The 14,700-nt window shown below is 47.3% G+C and overlaps 1 protein-coding gene across 1 annotated transcript in view; it reads left to right on the forward strand.

Moving 5' to 3' along the window:
* Positions 1–14,312, forward strand: part of best4 (bestrophin 4) — a 30,436-nt gene extending 16,124 nt beyond the window's left edge. The window contains exons 3-9 of the mRNA XM_039003570.1: positions 3,403–3,636; positions 3,907–4,061; positions 4,308–4,385; positions 12,354–12,506; positions 13,467–13,547; positions 13,816–13,964; positions 14,053–14,312. Coding sequence (XP_038859498.1) covers positions 3,403–3,636; positions 3,907–4,061; positions 4,308–4,385; positions 12,354–12,506; positions 13,467–13,547; positions 13,816–13,964; positions 14,053–14,254 — 1,052 coding nt within the window. The 3' untranslated portion in view covers positions 14,255–14,312. The remainder of the gene's footprint in view (positions 1–3,402; positions 3,637–3,906; positions 4,062–4,307; positions 4,386–12,353; positions 12,507–13,466; positions 13,548–13,815; positions 13,965–14,052) is intronic.
* The last annotated feature ends 388 nt before the right edge of the window (positions 14,313–14,700 follow it).

Genomic DNA, 14,700 nt, shown 5'->3' on the forward strand with positions numbered 1-14,700 from the left:
TTCTGCCCCTCGTGTAGGCGTGCACATTTACAAAGCAAAAAATCCTAAACATCCCTTGTCTGTCACGAGTGTTTAAATAAAATGATATTTGAATTTACTCTGCCGATTGTCCGTGGTGTTGGTCCTTTGGCGGGTCGAAATATGAGACCAAATATCCACAGGAAAGTATTCTTAAGGCCTCCCGGGTGGCACAGTGGTCTAAGGCCACCAGAGATTCTGGGTTCGAGCCCTGGCTCTGTCGCAGCCGGCCGCGACCGGGAGGTCCATGGGGCGACGCACAATTGGCCCAGCGTCGTCCGGGTTAGGGAGGGTTTGGCCGGCAGGGATGTCCTTGTCTCATCGTGCACTAGCGACTCCTGTGGCGGGCCGGGCGCAGTGCACGCTGACACGGTCGCCAGGTGTACGGTGTTTCCTCCGACACATTGGTGCAGCTGGCTTCCGGGTTGGATGTGCGTTGTGTCAAGAAGCAGTGTGGCTTGGTTGTGTTTCGGAGGACGCATGGCTCTCGACCTTCGCCTCTCCCGAGTCCGTACGGGAGTTGCAGCGATGAGACAAGACTGTAACTACCACCAATTGGATACCACGAAATTGGGGAGAAAAAAAACAAGTATTATTAAACCGATTTCAAAACGTGCGACTCAAGATGTGTTTGCTTCTGACCTAAGGTACGTAAAGTCTTGCAGGTGGTTACATTGGCACCCTCTGATTCATCATCCCTGAGGATGCTGAGTACCACAGTACCCTCTGATTCATCATCCCTGAGGATGCTGAGTACCACAGTACCCTCTGATTCATCAGTCCTCATGATGCTGAGTACCACAGTACCCTCTGATTCATCAGCCCTCATGATGCTGAGTACCACAGTACCCTCTGATTCATCAGTCCTCAGGATGCTGAGTACCACAGTACCCTCTGACTCATCATCCCTGAGGATGCTGAGTACCACAGTACCCTCTGATTCATCAGTCCTCATGATGCTGAGTACCACAGCACCCTCTGATTCATCAGTCCTCAGGATGCTGAGTACCACAGTACCCTCTGACTCATCATCCCTGAGGATGCTGAGTACCACAGTACCCTCTGATTCATCAGTCCTCATGATGCTGAGTACCACAATACCCTCTGATTCATCAGTCCTCATGATGCTGAGTACCACAGTACCCTCTGATTCATCATCCCTGAGGATGCTGAGTACCACAGTACCCTCTGATTCATCATCCCTGAGGATGCTGAGTACCACAGTACCCTCTGATTCATCAGTCCTCATGATGCTGAGTACCACAGTACCCTCTGATTCATCAGCCCTGAGGATGCTGAGTACCACAGTACCCTCTGATTCATCATCCCTGAGGATGCTGAGTACCACAGTACCCTCTGATTCATCAGTCCTCATGATGCTGAGTACCACAGCACCCTCTGATTCATCAGTCCTCATGATGCTGAGTACCACAGTACCCTCTCATCAGTCCTCATGATGCTGAGTACCACAGCACCCTCTGATTCATCAGCCCTCATGATGCTGAGTACCACAATACCCTCTGATTCATCAGCCCTCATGATGCTGAGTAGCACAGTACCCTCTGATTCATCATCCCTGAGGATGCTGAGTACCACAGTACCCTCTGATTCATCATCCCTGAGGATGCTGAGTACCACAATACCCTCTGATTCATCAGTCCTCATGATGCTGAGTACCACAATACCCTCTGATTCATCAGTCCTCATGATGCTGAGTACCCCAGTACCCTCTGATTCATCAGCCCTGAGGATGCTGAGTACCACAGTACCCTCTGATTCATCAGCCCTCATGATGCTGAGTACCACAATACCCTCTGATTCATCAGCCCTCATGATGCTGAGTACCACAGTACCCTCTGATTCATCATCCCTGAGGATGCTGAGTACCACAGTACCCTCTGATTCATCATCCCTGAGGATGCTGAGTACCACAATACCCTCTGATTCATCAGTCCTCATGATGCTGAGTACCACAATACCCTCTGATTCATCAGTCCTCATGATGCTGAGTACCCCAGTACCCTCTGATTCATCAGCCCTGAGGATGCTGAGTACCACAGTACCCTCTGATTCATCAGCCCTGAGGATGCTGAGTACCACAGTACCCTCTGATTCATCAGCCCTCATGATGCTGAGTACCACAGTACCCTCTGATTCATCAGCCCTCATGATGCTGAGTACCACAGCACCCTCTGATTCATCAGTCCTCATGATGCTGAGTACCACAGTACCCTCTCATCAGTCCTCATGATGCTGAGTACCACAGCACCCTCTGATTCATCAGCCCTCATGATGCTGAGTACCACAATACCCTCTGATTCATCAGCCCTCATGATGCTGAGTACCACAGTACCCTCTGATTCATCATCCCTGAGGATGCTGAGTACCACAATACCCTCTGATTCATCATCCCTGAGGATGCTGAGTACCACAATACCCTCTGATTCATCAGTCCTCATGATGCTGAGTACCACAATACCCTCTGATTCATCAGTCCTCATGATGCTGAGTACCCCAGTACCCTCTGATTCATCAGCCCTGAGGATGCTGAGTACCACAGTACCCTCTGATTCATCAGCCCTCATGATGCTGAGTACCACAATACCCTCTGATTCATCAGCCCTCATGATGCTGAGTACCACAGTACCCTCTGATTCATCATCCCTGAGGATGCTGAGTACCACAGTACCCTCTGATTCATCATCCCTGAGGATGCTGAGTACCACAATACCCTCTGATTCATCAGTCCTCATGATGCTGAGTACCACAATACCCTCTGATTCATCAGTCCTCATGATGCTGAGTACCCCAGTACCCTCTGATTCATCAGCCCTGAGGATGCTGAGTACCACAGTACCCTCTGATTCATCAGCCCTCATGATGCTGAGTACCACAGTACCCTCTGATTCATCAGCCCTCATGATGCTGAGTACCACAGTACCCTCTGATTCATCAGCCCTCATGATGCTGAGTACCACAATACCCTCTGATTCATCAGCCCTGAGGATGCTGAGTACCACAGTACCCTCTGATTCATCAGCCCTGAGGATGCTGAGTACCACAATACCCTCTGATTCATCAGCCCTGAGGATGCTGAGTACCACAATACCCTCTGATTCATCAGCCCTCATGATGCTGAGTACCACAGTACCCTCTGATTCATCAGCCCTCATGATGCTGAGTACCACAGTACCCTCTGATTCATCAGCCCTCATGATGCTGAGTACCACAATACCCTCTGATTCATCAGCCCTGAGGACATGTTTATGACTGTTGAGGGAACTGACATTACAAGCATTTCGCTGCACCTGTAATAAGACCTGCTAAACTGTGTACGCGACGAATAAACTTTGATTTGATGTGCGTGTCATATTTTCCTGTAAGGTTTCTATGTGACCCTGGCGTTCAACCGTTGGTGGGGTCAGTACACCAGCTTCCCCCTGCCTGATAACCTGATGATGGTGGTGTCGGGGAACGTCCACGGGGTCGACGAGAGGGGCCGGCTGCTCCGACGCACACTCATGAGATATGCTAACCTCTCCTCTGTCCTCATCCTGCGATCCATCAGCACCAGAGTACGCAGACGCTTCCCAACCCTGGAGCAGGTGGTAGATGCAGGTGTGTGTGTGTGTGTGTGTGTGTGTGTGTGTGTGTGTGTGTGTGTGTGTGTGTGTGTGTGTGTGTGTGTGTGTGTGTGTGTGTGTGTGTGTGTGTGTGTGTACACGCGTCCCAGGGATAATGCATAGGCTACACATCTCTATGACTGCGTTTACACAGGCAGCCCAATTCTCATCTTTTACCCAGATTATTGCCAAAAGAGATCCGATTCAGGTCTGCCTGAGTTAGGCTGAATTTACAGACTGTCGTTCCTCTTATCTCCTGGTGCAGGATTTATGACACCGCTGGAGCATCAACAGCTGGATGGTCTGAACTCTGACTTCAACAAGTACTGGATGCCTCTGACGTGGTTCACTAACCTGGCATCACAGGCCAGGCAGGAGGGTCGGGTCAGAGACGACGTCGCTCTACGACTGCTCATGGACGTGAGTGCTTGACTCTGAATACTGAACCTGTGAATTGACCTATAAACTTACTGAAGGATACAATGCCTCAGAAACCCCCTCGTAGCTGACATGGACCCTTCTCCATCCACAGGATTTCATTTGACTGTAAAGTAAAGTTACATCCAGACAATAGTATAAATCAGGACATAACGGCTAGGAGTTCTTTGTGGTCAGGTGACTCTCCTGGACCTAACTACGAAGGACTTTTTGTCCTCCTGTCCCTAGGAGCTGAATAACTACAGAGGCAAGTGCAGCCTGCTGTTTCACTATGACTGGATCAGCATTCCTCTGGTCTACACTCAGGTAACCCTACCCTCTGACCCCTAACCCCTAAACCTCTGGTCTACACTCAGGTAACCCTACCCTCTGACCCCTAACCTCTAACCCCTAACCCTCTGGTCTACACTCAGCTAACCCTACCCTCTGACCCCTAACCCCTAAACCTAACCCCTTAACCTCTGGTCTACACTCAGGTAACCCTACCCTCTGACCCCTAACCTCTAACCCCTAAACCTCTGGTCTACACTCAGCTAACCCTACCCTCTGACCCCTAACCCCTAAACCTAACCCCTTAACCTCTGGTCTACACTCAGGTAACCCTACCCTCTGACCCCTAACCTCTAACCCCTAAACCTCTGGTCTACACTCAGCTAACCCTACCCTCTGACCCCTAACCCCTAAACCTAACCCCTTAACCTCTGGTCTACACTCAGGTAACCCTACCCTCTGACCCCTAACCTCTAACCCCTAAACCTCTGGTCTACACTCAGCTAACCCTACCCTCGACCCCTAACCTCTAAACCTAACCCCGTAACCTCTGGTCTACACTCAGGTAACCCTACCCTCTGACCCCTAACCTCCTACCTCTAAACCTCTGGTCTACACTCAGCTAACCCTACCCTCTGACCCCTAACCTCTGACCCCTAACCTTCTGGTCTACACTCAGCTAACCCTACCCTCTGACCCCTAACCCCTAAACCTAACCCCTTAACCTCTGGTCTACACTCAGGTAACCCTACCCTCTGACCCCTAACCCCTTAACCTCTGGTCTACACTCAGCTAACCCTACCCTCTGACCCCTAACCTCTAAACCTAACCCCTTAACCTCTGGTCTACACTCAGGTAACCCTACCCTCTGACCCCTAACCTCTAACCCCTAAACCTCTGGTCTACACTCAGCTAACCCTACCCTCTGACCCCTAACCCCTAAACCTAACCCCTTAACCTCTGGTCTACACTCAGGTAACCCTACCCTCTGACCCCTAACCTCTAACCCCTAAACCTCTGGTCTACACTCAGCTAACCCTACCCTCTGACCCCTAACCTCTAACCCCTAACCCTCTGGTCTACACTCAGCTAACCCTACCCTCTGACCCCTAACCTCTAAACCTAACCCATTAACCTCTGGTCTACACTCAGCTAACCCTACTCTCTGACCCCTAACATCCTACCCCTAAACCTCTGGTCTACACTCAGCTAACCCTACCCTCTGACCCCTAACCTCTAACCCCTAACCCTCTGGTCTACACTCAGCTAACCCTACCCTCTGACCCCTAACCTCTAACCCCTAAACCTCTGGTCTACACTCAGCTAACCCTACCCTCTGACCCTTAAACATCTGGTCTACACTCAGATAACCCTACCCGCTGACCCCTAACCTCTAACCCTAACCCCTAAACCTCTGGTCTACACTCAGGTAATCCAGTTATAGGCTGGGTTCAAACCCCAAGACTGTTAGCCCACTGAGCTAAACTTAGGTTAATTTAGGGAGCTAACACAAGTCGTCAGGTCTCAGCCAAGGTTATTTATCAGCCACGGTTATTTATCAGCCAAGGTTATTTTTCAGCCACGGTTATTTATCAGCCACGGTTATTTATCAGCCAAGGTTATTTATCAGCCAAGGTTATTTATCAGCCAAGGTTATTTATCAGCCAATGTTATTTATCAGCCAAGGTTATTTTTCAGCCAAGCTTGGTTCACTTAACCACCTCTGTTACATGTGGTGGTCAGTAATGGTGAAAGTATCTTACATTTACATTTACATTTAAGTCATTTAGCAGACGCTCTTATCCAGAGCGACTTACAAATTGGTGCATTCACCTTATGATATCCAGTGGAACAACCACTTTACAATAGTGCATCTAACTCTTTTAAGGGGGAGGGGGGGGTTAGAAGGATTACTTTATCCTATCCTAGGTATTCCTTAAAGAGGTGGGGTTTCAGGTGTCTCCGGAAGGTGGTGATTGACTCCGCTGACCTGGCGTCGTGAGGGAGTTTGTTCCACCATTGGGGTGCCAGAGCAGCGAACAGTTTTGACTGGGCTGAGCGGGAACTGTACTTCCTCAGAGGTAGGGAGGCGAGCAGGCCAGAGGTGGATGAACGCAGTGCCCTTGTTTGGGTGTAGGGCCTGATCAGAGCCTGGAGGTACGGAGGTGCCGTTCCCCTCACAGCTCCGTAGGCAAGCACCATGGTCTTGTAGCGGATGCGAGCTTCAACTGGAAGCCAGTGGAGAGAGCGGAGGAGCGGGGTGACGTGAGAGAACTTGGGAATGTTGAACACCAGACGGGCTGCGGCGTTCTGGATGAGTTGTAGGGGTTTAATAGCACAGGCAGGGAGCCCAGCCAACAGCGAGTTGCAGTAATCCAGACGGGAGATGACAAGTGCCTGGATTAGGACCTGCGCCGCTTCCTGTGTGAGGCAGGGTCGTACTCTGCGAATGTTGTAGAGCATGAACCTACAGGAACGGGTCACCGCCTTGATGTGAGTTGAGAACGACAGGGTGTTGTCCAGGATCACGCCAAGGTTCTTAGCACTCTGGGAGGAGGACACAATGGAGTTGTCAACCGTGATGGCGAGATCATGGAACGGGCAGTCCTTCCCCGGGAGGAAGAGCAGCTCCGTCTTGCCGAGGTTCAGCTTGAGGTGGTGATCCGTCATCCACACTGATATGTCTGCCAGACATGCAGAGATGCGATTCGCCACCTGGTTATCAGAGGGGGGAAAGGAGAAGATTAATTGTGTGTCGTCTGCATAGCAATGATAGGAGAGACCATGTGAGGATATGACAGAGCCAAGTGACTTGGTGTATAGCGAGAATAGGAGAGGGCCTAGAACAGAGCCCTGGGGGACACCAGTGGTGAGAGCACGTGGTGCGGAGACAGATTCTCGCCACGCCACCTGGTAGGAGCGACCTGTCAGGTAGGACGCAATCCAAGCGTGGGCCGCGCCGGAGATGCCCAGCTCGGAGAGGATGGAGAGGAGGATCTGATGGTTCACAGTATCAAAGGCAGCCGATAGGTCTAGAAGGATGAGAGCAGAGGAGAGAGAGTTAGCTTTAGCAGTGCGGAGCGCCTCCGTGACACAGAGAAGAGCAGTCTCAGTTGAATGACTAGTCTTGAAACCTGACTGATTTGGATCAAGAAGGTCATTCTGAGAGAGATAGCAGGAGAGCTGGCCAAGGACGGCACGTTCAAGAGTTTTGGAGAGAAAAGAAAGAAGGGATACTGGTCTGTAGTTGTTGACATCGGAGGGATCGAGTGTAGGTTTTTTCAGAAGGGGTGCAACTCTCGCTCTCTTGAAGACGGAAGGGACGTAGCCAGCGGTCAAGGATGAGTTGATGAGCGAGGTGAGGTAAGGGAGAAGGTCTCCGGAAATGGTCTGGAGAAGAGAGGAGGGGATAGGGTCAAGCGGGCAGGTTGTTGGGCGGCCGGCCGTCACAAGACGCGAGATTTCATCTGGAGAGAGAGGGGAGAAAGAGGTCAAAGCACAGGGTAGGGCAGTGTGAGCAGAACCAGCGGTGTCGTTTGACTTAGCAAACGAGGATCGGATGTCGTCGACCTTCTTTTCAAAATGGTTGACGAAGTCATCTGCAGAGAGGGAGGAGGGGGGAGGAGGGGGAGGAGGATTCAGGAGGGAGGAGAAGGTGGCAAAGAGCTTCCTAGGGTTAGAGGCAGATGCTTGGAATTTAGAGTGGTAGAAAGTGGCTTTAGCAGCAGAGACAGAAGAGGAGAATGTAGAGAGGAGGGAGTGAAAGGATGCCAGGTCCGCAGGGAGGCGAGTTTTCCTCCATTTCCGCTCGGCTGCCCGGAGCCCTGTTCTGTGAGCTCGCAGTGAGTCGTCGAGCCACGGAGCAGGAGGGGAGGACCGAGCCGGCCTGGAGGATAGGGGACATAGAGAGTCAAAGGATGCAGAAAGGGAGGAGAGGAGGGTTGAGGAGGCAGAATCAGGAGATAGGTTGGAGAAGGTTTGAGCAGAGGGAAGAGATGATAGGATGGAAGAGGAGAGAGTAGCGGGGGAGAGAGAGCGAAGGTTGGGACGGCGCGATACCATCCGAGTAGGGGCAGTGTGGGAAGTGTTGGATGAGAGCGAGAGGGAAAAGGATACAAGGTAGTGGTCGGAGACTTGGAGGGGAGTTGCAGTGAGATTAGTGGAAGAACAGCATCTAGTAAAGATGAGGTCAAGCGTATTGCCTGCCTTGTGAGTAGGGGGGGAAGGTGAGAGGGTGAGGTCAAAAGAGGAGAGGAGTGGAAAGAAGGAGGCAGAGAGGAATGAGTCAAAGGTAGACGTGGGGAGGTTAAAGTCACCCAGAACTGTGAGAGGTGAGCCATCCTCAGGAAAGGAACTTATCAGGGCGTCAAGCTCATCGATGAACTCTCCAAGGGAACCTGGAGGGCGATAAATGATAAGGATGTTAAGCTTGAAAGGGCTGGTAACTGTGACAGCATGGAATTCAAAGGAGGCGATAGACAGATGGGTCAGGGGAGAAAGAGAGAATGTCCACTTGGGAGAGATGAGGATCCCAGTGCCACCACCCCGCTGACCAGAAGCTCTCGGGGTGTGCGAGAACACGTGGGCAGACGAGGAGAGAGCAGTAGGAGTAGCAGTGTTATCAGTGGTAATCCATGTTTCCGTCAGTGCCAAGAAGTCGAGGGACTGGAGGGACGCATAGGCTGAGATGAACTCTGCCTTGTTGGCCGCAGATCGGCAGTTCCAGAGGCTGCCGGAGACCTGGAACTCCACGTGGGTCGTGCGCGCTGGGACCACCAGGTTAGAGTAGCGGCGGCCACGCGGTGTGAAGCGTTTGTATGGTCTGTGCAGAGAGGAGAGAAGAGGGATAGACAGACACATAGTTGACAGGCTACAGAAGAGGCTACGCTAATGCAAAGGAGATTAGAATGACAAGTGGACTACACGTCTCGAATGTTCAGAAAGTTAAGCTTACGTTGCAAAAAAAAAAAAAATCTTATTGACTAAAATGATATAGTACTGCTGGCTGGTGAAGTAGGCTGGCTAGCAGTGGCTGCGTTGTTGACTTTGTTTGAAAGTGTAGCTGGCTAGGTAACCTCTAACTGGCTAGGTAACCTCGACAATTTCTCTAAATTTCTCTAAACTACACAATTATCTTGGATACAAGGACAGCAAAGACAACTATGTAGCTAGCTAACACTACGCAATCAAGTCGTTCCGTTGTAATGTAATCGTTTCTACAGTGCTGCTATTCGGTGGCTAGCTGGCTAGCTAGCAGTGTTGACTACGTTACGTTACGTTAGGACGAAAATAGCTGGCTAGCGAACCTCAATAACTACACAATTATCATTGATACAAAGATGGCTATGTAGAGATCAAACAAATCAAAGATAGCAAAGACAACTGTGTAGCTAGCTAACACTACACTAATCAAGTCGTTCCGTTGTAATGTAATCGTTTCTACAGTGCTGCTATTCGGTGGCTAGCTGGCTAGCTAGCAGTGTTGACTACGTTACGTTACGTTAGGACGAAAATAGCTGGCTAGCGAACCTCAATAACTACACAATTATCTTTGATACAAAGACGGCTATGTAGCTAGCTAAGATCAAACAAATCAAACCGTTGTACTGTAATGAAAATGAAAATGAAATGGTAATACTACCTGTGGAGCGAAGCGGAATGCGGTCTTCAGCTGTAAAAACAAAAGCTATTACTAGAAACTGCTGAGGCCTGTATAATACCAAACTACTGCCTGTATAATACCAAACTACTGCCTGTATAATACCAAACTACTGCCTGTATAATACCAAACTACTGCCTGTATAACACCAAACTACTGCCTGTATAACACCAAACTACTGCCTGTATAACACCAAACTACTGCCTGCCTGTATAATACCAAACTACTGCCTGCCTGTATAATACCAAACTACTGCCTGCCTGTATAATACCAAACTACTGTCTGTATAATACCAAACTACTGCCTGTATAATACCAAACTACTGCCTGTATAATACCAAACTACTGCCTGCCTGTATAACACCAAACTACTGCCTGTATAATACCAAACTACTGCCTGTATAATACCAAACTACTGCCTGTATATCACCAAACTACTGTCTGTATAATACCAAACTACTGCCTGTATAATACCAAACTACTGCCTGTATAATACCAAACTACTGCCTGTATAATACCAAACTACTGTCTGCCTGTATAATACCAAACTACTGCCTGTATAACACCAAACTACTGCCTGTATAACACCAAACTACTGCCTGTATAACACCAAACTACTGCCTGTATAACACCAAACTACTGCCTGTATAATACCAAACTACTGCCTGTATAATACCAAACTACTGCCTGTATAACACCAAACTACTGCCTGTATAACACCAAACTACAACCTGTATAATACCAAACTACTGCCTGTATAACACCAAACTACTGCCTGCCTGTATAATACCAAACTACTGCCTGCCTGTATAATACCAAACTACTGCCTGCCTGTATAATACCAAACTACTGCCTGCCTGTATAATACCAAACTACTGCCTGTATAATACCAAACTACAGCCTGTATAATACCAAACTACTGCCTGTATAACACCAAACTACTGCCTGTATAACACCAAACTACAACCTGTATAATACCAAACTACTGCCTGTATAACACCAAACTACTGCCTGTATAACACCAAACTACAACCTGTATAATACCAAACTACTGCCTGTATAACACCAAACTACTGCCCGTATAACACCAAACTACTGCCTGTATAACACCAAACTACTGCCTGCCTGTATAATACCAAACTACTGCCTGCCTGTATAATACCAAACTACTGCCTGTATAATACCAAACTACTGCCTCTATAACACCAAACTACTGTCTGTATAACACCAAACTACTGCCTGTATAATACCAAACTACTGCCTGTATAATACCAAACTACTGCCTGTATAATACCAAACTACAGCCTGTATAATACCAAACTACAACCTGTATAACACCAAACTACTGCCTGTATAACACCAAACTACTGCCTGCCTGTATAACACCAAACTACTGCCTGTATAACACCAAACTACTGCCTGTATAACACCAAACTACTGCCTGTATAACACCAAACTACTGCCTGCCTGTATAACACCAAACTACTGCCTGCCTGTATAACACCAAACTACTGTCTGTATAATACCAAACTACTGCCTGTATAATACTAAACTACTGTCTGTATAATACCAAACTACTGCCTGTATAATACCAAACTACTGCCTGTATAACACCAAACTACTGCCTGTATAATACCAAACTACTGCCTGTATAATACCAAACTACTGCCTGTATAACACCAAACTACTGCCTGCCTGTATAACACCAAACTACTGCCTGTATAACACCAAACTACTGCCTGTATAATACCAAACTACTGCCTGTATAATACCAAACTACTGCCTGTATAATACCAAACTACTGCCTCTATAACACCAAACTACTGTCTGCCTGTATAATACCAAACTACTGCCTGTATAACACCAAACTACTGCCTCTATAACACCAAACTACTGCCTGTATAATACCAAACTACTGCCTGTATAATACCAAACTACTGCCTCTATAACACCAAACTACTGCCTCTATAACACCAAACTACTGCCTGTATAACACCAAACTACTGCCTGCCTGTATAACACCAAACTACTGCCTGCCTGTATAACACCAAACTACTGTCTGTATAATACCAAACTACTGCCTGTATAATACTAAACTACTGTCTGTATAATACCAAACTACTGCCTGTATAATACCAAACTACTGCCTGTATAATACCAAACTACTGCCTGTATAATACCAAACTACTGCCTGCCTGTATAACACCAAACTACTGCCTGTATAATACCAAACTACTGCCTGCCTGTATAATACCAAACTACTGCCTGTATAATACCAAACTACTGCCTGTATAATACCAAACTGCTGCCTGTATAATTCGATGTGATTACGTCCCTCCACACAAGGTAGTGACCCTGGCTGTATACTCGTTCTTCGGCTTCTGTCTGATTGGTCGACAGTTCCTGAACCCTGAGAAGGGGTATAAAGGTCACCAGCTGGACTTGTACGTCCCCGTCTTCACCCTGCTTCAGTTCTTCTTCTATGCAGGCTGGCTCAAGGTGAGTTCCTTATCGATTGATTTGATATTGATTGGTTCGTTTATTGATTGATTGAATATTGATTAGTTGGATAATTGGGTGTTGATTTGTTGGTTAATTGATTGATTGGATATTGATTGGTTGGTTAATTGGTTTATTTAATATTGATTAGTTGGATAATTGATTGATTGTATATTGATTTGTTGATTGATTGATTGTATATTGATTGGTTGGTTAATTGGTTTATTTAATATTGATTGGGTGGTTAATTGATTGATTGGTTTTCATTGTTACTTGCAGTCTGAATTATGCAGAATGTACAGTCAAGATATATTATGGTAAGGGACCAGAGTTTTCCTTTCCCAGAGTTTATTTTGGCTGAGACATGGTCAGGAACAATTCTTGGCCTTAGTTATGCTGAAGTCCTTGACTGTCCTTCCTTCTCTCTGTTCCCTAGGTGGGGGAGTTGACTGGCCTTAGTTATGCTGAAGTCCTTGACTGTCCTTCCTTCTCTCTGTTCCCTAGGTGGGGGAGTTGACTGGCCTTAGTTATGCTGAAGTCCTTGACTGTCCTTCTCTCTGTTCCCTAGGTGGGGGAGTTGACTGGCCTTAGTTATGCTGAAGTCCTTGACTGTCCTTCCTTCTCTCTGTTCCCTTGGTGGGGGAGTTGACTGGCCTTAGTTATGCTGAAGTCCTTGACTGTCCTTCTCTCTGTTCCCTAGGTGGGGGAGTTGACTGGCCTTAGTTATGCTGAAGTCCTTGACTGTCCTTCTCTCTGTTCCCTAGGTGGGGGAGTTGACTGGCCTTAGTTATGCTGAAGTCCTTGACTGTCCTTCTCTCTGTTCCCTAGGTGGGGGAGTTGACTGGCCTTAGTTATGCTGAAGTCCTTGACTGTCCTTCCTTCTCTCTGTTCCCTAGGTGGGGGAGTTGACTGGCCTTAGTTATGCTGAAGTCCTTGACTGTCCTTCTCTCTGTTCCCTAGGTGGGGGAACTGATCATCAATCCCTTCGGAGAGGACGATGACGACTTTGAAACCAACCAACTAATCGACCGGAATATTCAGGTGTGTTCATCTCACTTCAATTGAATTTAAGCCATCAATTGCCTGCTGAGTGATAAAGTAATTATCTGAGCATTTGTACCTTTGCTGTATTTTCTGTTAAAAAATAAATAAATCTCAGTTCACTTTCCTGAACCAATCATTTACCATCTCCTATAAAGTATTGTCTGACCATATTCACTGTTGGGGTTTTATCCAGAAAGACAGTGATACATCTGCTGTCTTTCATTGGTTATTTTGCTGTCTTTCTCCCCCTCACATTTCTTTCCAGGTGTCCATGCTGGCTGTAGATGACATGTACCAGAACCTGCCCCCAACAGAGAAGGACAAGTTCTGGGTAGAAAGATACTTATCTGTCCCCTACTCTACTGCTGCTGAGACCCTCAGACCTACCTTCATGGGCTCAACATATGACATAAGGTATCCTACAATGACTGTGATTCATTTGTTCATTCGTTTGTTAATTCATTCATTTATTTGTTTGTTAATTCATTGATTCGTTGGGCAGCTTTGAATCTGGTCCGGCCGTCTCCATGCCCTTCGTCTATAAGGATGAGTGCGGTGATGTGGACAGGAAGGTGAAGGATGTGTCTTTAGTGAGAGACAGACAGCTGAAGGCGTCTCATCTGCAGACAGAACGAGGGGAGGGGCAGTTCAAGGTGGCTGTGGAACTCATCCAAGCCAATGACAATGAGCAGAGCTCTTGTTGAAAGATCTGGGCAACTTGTTTATGGGTTTATTTTTTGGGATAATTCCTGCATTTTCCATGCACCTGTGTGTCAATGATTGTGTGAAATGTCTTCTACAATCATGTTTAGATTGTTTGTAATCCTGGTTATTAAAAAATGATTTTGAAAAACATTCATTCTTTTTTAAAAGAATATAAAAACCATTAAATAAAACAGCTGTGACAGTGATGCATGACTTTTACATTTGAAGCCTGATTCCGTCGATATAACATTGTAGATGGATTTCACGAACTAAATTATAGTTTATCTGCATAAATTAATATACTGTAGGTAGTGAACGAATCTGCCAAGACTGACATACGTATGTAAGGAATAAAGGTGTGATTGTTTTTTCATTTTTTTGTATTCTCTTGTATTGTTTATTTTCTGGTGTATATCCTACGCAATTTGTTGTGTAATTGTAAAAT

The sequence above is a fragment of the Salvelinus namaycush genome, chromosome 11 (assembly GCF_016432855.1).
Source record: "Salvelinus namaycush isolate Seneca chromosome 11, SaNama_1.0, whole genome shotgun sequence".
Classification (NCBI taxonomy): domain Eukaryota; kingdom Metazoa; phylum Chordata; class Actinopteri; order Salmoniformes; family Salmonidae; genus Salvelinus; species Salvelinus namaycush.